The sequence below is a fragment of the Phymastichus coffea genome, unplaced genomic scaffold (genome assembly GCF_024137745.1).
Source record: "Phymastichus coffea isolate CEN01 unplaced genomic scaffold, Cenicafe_Pcof_1.1 PCOF00008, whole genome shotgun sequence".
NCBI lineage: Eukaryota > Metazoa > Arthropoda > Insecta > Hymenoptera > Eulophidae > Phymastichus > Phymastichus coffea.
In genome coordinates this window covers 1,491,082-1,500,245 of record NW_026706819.1, presented here as the reverse complement: position 1 = coordinate 1,500,245, position 9,164 = coordinate 1,491,082, and the positions used below count along the sequence as shown (strand labels likewise).

At 29.3% G+C, this 9,164-nt stretch overlaps 1 protein-coding gene across 3 annotated transcripts in view; it reads left to right on the top strand.

Annotated features, from left to right (window-relative positions):
- Nucleotides 1-1,041: 1,041 nt before the first annotated feature.
- Nucleotides 1,042-9,164, top strand: part of LOC131669972 (alkyldihydroxyacetonephosphate synthase) — a 547,494-nt gene continuing 539,371 nt past the window's right edge. For all 3 annotated transcript variants that reach the window (XM_058945216.1, XM_058945234.1, XM_058945225.1), the window contains exon 1: nucleotides 1,042-1,309. In XM_058945216.1, the coding sequence (XP_058801199.1) occupies nucleotides 1,251-1,309 (59 nt within the window). In that variant the 5' untranslated portion in view covers nucleotides 1,042-1,250. The remainder of the gene's footprint in view (nucleotides 1,310-9,164) is intronic.

Sequence of the window (9,164 nt, the reverse complement as noted above, 5' to 3'; positions counted from 1 at the left end):
ACAAAATTAATTTGAATATATTTAGTGTATTACTTACAATTAATTATGCACAGAAATTTAATTTAAATATTATAGAATTAAAAAATCAACAATAATAAAAACAAATTACAAACCCGATTAGCACCAAATGTTTTAAAAATGTCTTAAAAACGTTTTCTGGTAAATTTTGAAACGTTGATGACTTTTAGTGAAAAAAAACATTTTTAAAACGTTTTTAAAACGTAATATATGTCCGCGACTAATACGTTTTGAAAACGCTTCAAAAACGTTTTAAAAATGTTTTTCATGAAATTTATACAATAAGCCGGTATCACAATACATTTTGAAAACGATTTAAAAACGTTTTTAAACGTTTTAAAATAGGTGTTACAACGTTTTATCGAAAATGTTCTATAATAGGCTGGTATCAGAGTACGTTTTAAAAACGTTTTGAAAAAGTTTTAAGAATGTTTTTCAGAAAAATATATATAATAGGCTGGTATCAAAATACGTTTTAAAAACGATTTTAAAACGTTTTCCAGAAAAACGTATACAATGAACTATTAGAATACGTTTTGAAAACGTTTTAAAAACATTTTCCCAAAAAAATGTATACCGTAGGCTGATAACACAATACGTTTTGAAAACGTTTGGAAAAGGTTATTAAACTGTTTTTCAGAAAAATTTATACAGCAGGCTGGTATCAAAACGTTTTCAAAACGTATTGTGATACCGATCTACTGTATAAATTTTTATAATAAACGTTTTTAAAACTTTTGTAAAACGTATTCAAAATGTATTACTCGCGGACATATATTACGTTTTAAAAACATTTTAATAACGTTTTTTTCACTAAAAGTCATCAACGTTTAAAAGTTATCCAGAAAACGTTTTTAAAACGTTTTTGTGTTATTGGGGAAGTTTATATAGCAGACGAGAGATAGCATTACACAAATACACACAGAGTGGAATAAAAAAGCACAAATAATTATCTGTTCCTTCTATTCCTTCTTTCGTGCACAGACCCTTACTCTCGTTCATGCATTTCCATGTAACTTGGAACACAAGTTGGTTTATTAGTCGTTATTTGTAGTAGCTTTTTTTTGTTAATTTTTAACCGGTGTTAGACAATTGTCACACCGTAGCACTAGTAAATACACAAACAATATAAGTGTATATACGCAGATATATACATATACGCGCACGCAAGCACGTGCTATTGCCTACGTATTTGCGTTCATTAAGTCGATAGCATAGTATTCCATTCCAATATGAAAGATGATCATCCTTATCAACCAACTCAGGTGCAAAGCGTAGTGCCAAAGTTCAGGTTAGTGTATTTTTTGTTTTGTTTACGATTTCCTTTTCTTTATTTTCAAAATAGGTTAAGTTAGTTCCAGTTAAGGTCACATCGTTGTTCTTTTAGTTTTTGATACGCTATTTTTCTCTTAGTTGTGATATATTTTTATCAGTAAAGGAAGATTCGTTTTATAAACATATTATATTTCTCTTTCTCATGGCGAGTTTTATTTAAATGTATTTTAGAATCTAACACATTTGATTTTACTTTTTCTTTGTGTTTTTTATTTTTCTCTAAAATAGTTATACTTAATTAATGCAACATTTTTATGATTTGATAAATGATTAAATTTGTATAAAAGAATATGTGAATCTACTAATGTTATTTTCAATTATTAATATGTGTAATTTTAAGTAGATGTAATTTTACATATGACTAGAAAATGAATGCAATCAATGAAAAAAAATTTTAAGTACCTGTATTAATATTCCTTTAATATACCAAGTAAACCAACTTAAAAAAAATATCAAATCATCATATGTCCTAACTTTCTCATCGCACAGATAAAAAATACAGAATATGTTTGTTGTATTGAATTTTTATAATTATTAATAAATTTTGAAGAAATTAAAAATATTCAGGAACAATGTTAAAGTCAAAGATTAATCTTTTTTCAATGTTTTACTGATGGGTTTTCAACCTCCTCAGAAAATATTCTATAATTAAATTTTATTATGTCAAAAGTTTTGTTTTATATTATTGAGAATGTAGTTTGTACAAAAATTATTAATATAACAATTTAATTATAATACATTTGCTGAAGAGGCTGAGAACCTATCAGTAAAAAACTTGCAGTGTTTGATTTAAGGGTGTATTACTTTAAAGTTTTTAAAAAAATACATAGATGTTATTGTGTTATTTTTAAACTTTAATGAGTATTTTATAAATCTCATTGAATTATTCTATTTATTAAAACTTAAATTTCAATTGTATCTTGTATAAAAAAATGATTGAAAAGATATAATTCTATGTTTATGTTGGTAGGTTTTAAATTAAGTATCATTTCCTTCTTTTAGTTTATTTTTGACAGGATGCTTACATTCAATTTATTCTATACTTGCTGGATCTTTTCATTATAACACTAAATAAATATGTTTCAAGACATTTTATAAAAAGGAATGAATATGCAATTTTATAATGTAAAATTTAAAGGATGCAGAATAAATTCAGTATATTCCCTGTAAATAATTCCAATACAATCTATATAGAGTTCTTAAAATTTATTTTCATTTTATAGAAAAATTATATCATTAAACTAATTTGAACAATGTGGATTAAGACATCTTGAATTCTATATAGTATGCAAATTCTATGACAACAAATATGTAGTTATTAAACAATTTTGTTTGATTGTTCAAAATGATTGAGATTTGTTGAAAAAAAAAGTTCCGTATAGATTTATCTAGTTTATGAAAATGTCCAAATTACTCAGTTTTATTTTACCCTAAGGACACATTGTACAGGTATATCCCATTTAAAAACCTGTACTGATTCTGCTCTAAATCCGATGACTGATCTAATTTTGATAAGAATGATAAGATTGAATTAGAATAAAATCGAAGCAGATTTTAATTAAATTATAGTATATTTCCCTTTGAAAATATTTAAGATAATTTTTTGCAATAATTATATGGAAAAATTGAAATTTTCATAGATTTCTTTGAACGTTAATGGAAATTTTGTAATGATACATATTTTTGTAATACTTCTTTTACAAGTTTTAAAAAATAAACTAACAATAACAACTTAACAACTATTCAGCATAATTTCAACAATAGCTGATATTTTTTCACCAGAATACATAAAAAATTTGTATTTTATATTTTATAAGAATAAAAATTTTTTGTACGACTATATTGATAATGATAGTAGATCTATGCAATTCGTTTAAATGTGGAATTTTACCTCAATCCTATTTCCTGTGAAGTCTGAAATATATCAGCAAAATTTTGAAATAATGTGGAGTAGTTATTAACTGTTTTATTATAGGAATATGTTCAATGACAAATATTTATACAATTTACCTTTTGCTTTTAATGAAAAATTGTTAAGAATCACCTAAATTACTATGTATTCTTAATCAATTTTATTCAATAATTTATTTTATCAGTGTTGCACCATAGACCATTTTTTTTAGTGTGAAAAAATCAAATATCTCAACTCAGAGTGAAGCCAAAAGTATGAGACGAAAAGCAAATGAAACCGACACTGATGTGCAATCCGAGAAAAATACTATAGAGACGATAGTTCTATTATATGACCTTTGAAACTTGGTGCAACCAAGGATTCTTTTTTACTTCTACCAGTCTCAACAGTTTCAAAATTAATTTCAAAGCGGAGTATTTTATGCAATGTGCTACTACAAATCCAAATCTGGTATCAAAAATTATCTAACATTTTTTTAGTGCTGAAAAAACGCCTACAAAGCCTAACTTATATTTACGCTTATTTCAATATTGTTGACTTCGGAAATTTTAGAAAAATAAGAGATAATTTATTGAAATGTAACTTTTAATACTCCCGACAATTCAATTTTGAAAAAACACTGTAGAAAGTGCAGTGAAATGTAGAAATAGTACATTATGATACAAGTGCGGGAAAATAGATTCTGGTCTCGTGTGGCGTTTACGCCCGAGCGAAGCGAGGGTAGAAAAGTACATGAGATGAGAAACTCTTTTCCGAACATGTGCCGTACCGTATTTTTTGATACGACGTGTGGAAAGTGCGATGTTCAACGTACATTTTTTACTGAGCGTGTGGAAAAAACGCACTTTCCGCATGGAGTGTCGAAAAATGATTATAGGCGAAATAAAAAAATTCTAAACTACATTATACATACATGGAAAATTCTACATATCCTTTAAAATGCTTACCATACGTTGATATTAATTGGTAAAAAAATCTGATCATGTTTATATTTGCCTATAATTTCGAATCTAATAACGTTACAGATTTTTAGGTGTTAAGCTATATAGGTAATGGGCAGCGCACGATATTAGTTTTTCTTATCCAAATAAATAGAGTCGTCAGCTGCACCTATCCGATTCATTTCTTTATTTTTCAAATTAATATTGGTATATTTAAAGCTTTTCATAAGATATTCAATATCAACAGATATGTGATTTTAACTATTTTTCAACTATTGTTTTTTTCAGTTATTTATGCCCAACAATTTAGAGAGTTTGTTAAAATTTGTAAATTAAATTTTAACTATTTTTTAAAATGTATTGACGGTACCGAATGTACCGAAATCAATTCATAAAATTTGATATAAAATATTAATGTATTATTCTTTTTATTGTTGATAGTATTTATTCAAATTTATAATCTTGTCTAATTTATAATGGCTCATAACAGTAGCCAATCAAATCCAGTGCCGTCTTTACGCAAAGGTAAAGTACGCTATCGCCTAAAGCCCCAGGTCCTTTGAGGTCCCTAGCGAGACGAAAATTTGACATTTTTTTATTGCAAAATATTTAAATAGCAGGAAATTTTTGAAGAACTGCTAAAAATTATGTGGAATGAATTTTATTTCTAAAAAGGTATAAAAAATTATTTGATCAAATAATTAATTTTTTTATTGTTTATAATTTTGTCCTCGACGTTTTATTAGCAAAAGTTTCAATGATGTCATTGAAATCGATTAAATCCAAAATATCTGACTCTATGTACATCAATGTTAGTGCATTTAAGCGTGTATCTGACATTGTACTACGGTGATCATTTTTCAAATGTTTGAGAGCTGAAAAGGACCTTTTCCCGCTACAGTTTGTCACCATCACGCACAAAAATATCCGCAAAATTATCTCTAAAATAGGAAATATAAATCTCAGGCAGCCTTCATTGATTTTAACATATAAATCTTTAAAGGATAAATTTTTGTTGCACCTGTCTCAATCAAATAATGTTTAAATTGAATGCAGTTATTTATTAAATTTTTTTCACATACATCTTTTTGGTATTTGCCCGCAAGTTTCACGGAGTTGTCTTTAATTTCATTATCATTCAACATTTACAATTTCCAGAAAAAGCTAAAGTTTCCATGCAATTTATTGTACGCTTCCATTCTTTGGTTCAAATTGACGGTCAAACTGTCAATGATTTGATAAAATATTTCTATTTCTAGTTTGTCAATTTGTGAAAAAGTTTTGTCTGCGCTCGACTCTTCAAGTCGTCTTGAGCCGCACACTACGTGTTCTAACACAAGAGCTTTTAAAGTTGAAGAGCTTATTCTTTTGAAGGAGAGCAAGATTTTTTGCTTTTTGTAAAAACTTCAAATTTATTACGTAAACTCGTATACCTTACCAAACTCTTCAATATATTGACAACTGTTATCAAATCAATATGATGTATATTGATTACGTTATCAAACCTTCTGTATGGTTAAATTGTTTATATGAATTCTGGATAAAATATCGTTCCAAACTATTAGCAGAAAAATATTTTGAAATTGAGTGAGTTTATTGTATAATCTTAACGCTTCAGCGCGGTATTCATCTTTTGCCGATTCGTCCCCCGATAACAAAACGAGAACCGATAAAATTTCATGATGACTATCATGTACAGCAGATACGGCATCATGACGAGCCTGATCATCATGTTTTAGAGAGTGACTTCCATATTTTCAAAATTGATCCTAAAGAATTTGTTAGCTTTTTCCATCTGCGAGTTGAACCCGATAAAAAACATATAATTCCTGAATCAAAGCGAAAAATAGTATTACTGTTAAATTACAAGCTGCTGCTGAAGATCCTACTGAATTCAAGCTATGTCTGCGCATGGAACGTAATCAGCAGTATTATTACATTTCTTTATTCTAGCGTGAATCCGGAATACTCCTGACATATTTTTTGCATTATCGTAAGATTGCCCTCGACAATCGACTACAGGTACCTTTTCCTTATCTAAAAAATCTATAACAGTTTTCTCTAAATATTCGGAATCGTGACTCTTAATTTTAATAAATTGAAGAAAACGTTCTATTGGACCTTCATTCGTAACAAATCTTATTATAAAAGGTAGTTGATTTCTTTTCGACTTATCAGGTGTTGAATCTACAGAACATACTGTAATACTTTGCCTCCTTGAGTTCGGTTAGAATATACTCCAAAACTCTATCTCCTATAAGTTGTATCAATTTCTCACAAATATTTTCAGATAAATAAGATGTATTTCCGTGGCCTTTATTCCCATAAGTCTCTAAATATTAAAGGGCTGTAATCACTGAGTAGTTCTATTATTCGTAAATAATTGTCACTTTTTTAACCTAAATCTTGATTTTCCCCTTGAAAAACTAAGCCTCTGGATGCTCAAAACTTAATAGTTTTGATGAGATGCTGTCAAAACTCTCTCCAGTATAATGCTTTATGTTTTGCTTGATGCATAATTTGATCATCAATACAACCTGCTGCACTTTTACGCTGACTATAGGATATCAAGTATTCTTTGTGTTTATTACCGTCTTCTTGTTTGACACGTCTCAAGCCATTTTTCTAATCGAAGAATCCGGAAAAGCTAAATTGACTATTTTTTGATGAAAAGAGCCTACATAAAAAACAATATACCGGATGTTCCAGACCATCCGTACAGCCATTTTAAAATCGAAAATTCGTGTTTTTGTGAAAAATGTTTCAGATGAAAATTGTTTACGACAAAGGGGGCCATCTATCTGTATAATTAGTTTTGACCTTGAACATCGTTTTCAAGGTCATTTGAAGGTCGAATTGTTTTTTTAAATGGGAACCCCTATTTTTGACATCGGATTCGAAAAGAGCGGCAAATTTTACGTCCACAAAGATATTTAAAAATTTTTTTTCATGGCCTTGAGAAGGTCGATTTAAGGTCAAATGCTTGAAAATCTGCCTAAAAGCGTTTTTTTAATTTTTAAGATATCGAAAAATGACCTCTACAAAATTTGTTCAGAACAGAGTGGGCCACCCAATGCACCAATAACCATTGACCTTTAACCTCATTTTGAAGGTCATTTCAAGGTCGAAGTGTTTTTTGTAATGGAAACCCCTCTTTTTGACCCCAGATTCGCACATAGCGCGAAATCCGACGTTTGGATAAGGTATTATTATGTTGAGTTTCGATTGATCCACGACGTTTATCGCTAAGGTCATGTGAAATTTAGATCCAATATTATTCGCGAAACATTTACAAAATGTTTTTGACTTCCAAGATCATTTCAAGGTTGCAAAAAGTAGTACATAAATTTTAGTGATTAAACATTTATTTTCTTTTTATTGAATTACAATGACGTTACCTTTTTTGTCAACATGAACAAGAATAACAGAAAAGTAACCATAAATGAAAAATTTAAACGACAATGTTTAATCTGATCCCTAGCTAGATGTAGTGCTCAAAAATACCTCCATTCTGTTGGATACAGGCCCTTACTCCTGTCGGAAAGCAATCAAATGCTCGAAGAACTTCATCGTTGTTTAAGGATCGAATGGCTTCAGTGATCCTATAGATCATATTATCTCTTGTCGTTGGCCGTTAGCCGTAAACTAAATCCTTTATTCTCCCCCACAAGTAATAATCGAGTACAGTAACGTCAGGTGATCGGGGTGGATACTCCACAGGACCACCAATACCAATCCATCTATTCGGAAACATATTATTCAGTAATCTTCGAGCGGTCATCGAAGTATGCGCTGGGCATCCATCCTGTTGGAACCACATTCCAAGACGTTCTTGCAATGGAATATCTTCTAAATTTGCAGGAAGATTCCTTCTAATTAATTGTCTGTACCGTGGACCCTTTAAATTCTGATCAAAGAATACGGGACCCACAATGTGTCCTAGGTAAATACCGCACCAAACATTCACTTTCCACACATGTTGATGATCAACTTGTCTTAACCCATTAACGACCAAAATGCTCAATTTTGTTGTCGAGTTTTAATGCGTTTTTTTCGGTAGTCATAGGCCTAAGAAATTTTTGCAAACACGTATTTGGATGGGAAATTTAACGCTCTTTCAGAATCTTTTTTCAAAATTGCGATTGATTGCGTTATAAAAAAGTTATAGCCAATTAAACAATAAAAACCTGAAAAATTTTGCGAAAAATCAAGTTTGCGATTTTTTTTAGCAATGTTACCGCTAAAAAATCATCAAACAAATATGATCAGAGGTGATCACGACTATCAAAGTATCTCCAGGAATTTTGGTGGAATTTTTGAACCATTTCTTCCAACAAAATGGTGGCAAAATAAAAAAAAATCCATAAAAAACATTTCTCATTTTTTATCTCGGAAACCATTAAGTTCAGATAAAAAGTTCAATGAACAAAAAGTCTTAGAATTAAACGAGAAATACGCCTGAATTTTTTCAGAATTTTCTAAAGCGGTTTTGAATTTTCGGAAAATACGGAAAATCCATTTTTCGAAAATCATCTCCAAAAATTCTGAAAAAATTCAGGCATGTTCCTTGATGAATTCTAAGACTTTTTGTTCTATAAACTTTTTCTCCAAACTCAATAGTTTTCGAGATAATAAGTGAGTTAGGTTATAATCCTAGCAGCGTTAATATTTTTGATACAGAATAAAGAACAGCCATTCAACAATAATATAATAATGTTTTGCCTTTTTATGTGTATACAAGTGCAGTTTGTATAGCGTATACTAATATACACATATCAAAAAAGCAATTCAGAAAATTGTATGTGAGCTCATTTTTATTACTTACTAGTCTCTTGTTATTTTGAGACCATAGAGTAAATCGAATCGAAAAGATTATTTTCGCTTTCTAAAGTCTAGGTTTGACAAGAAGCATTGAAAACTGTAGTAATTATTTTCATTAGGTATTTTTATTATTTTAT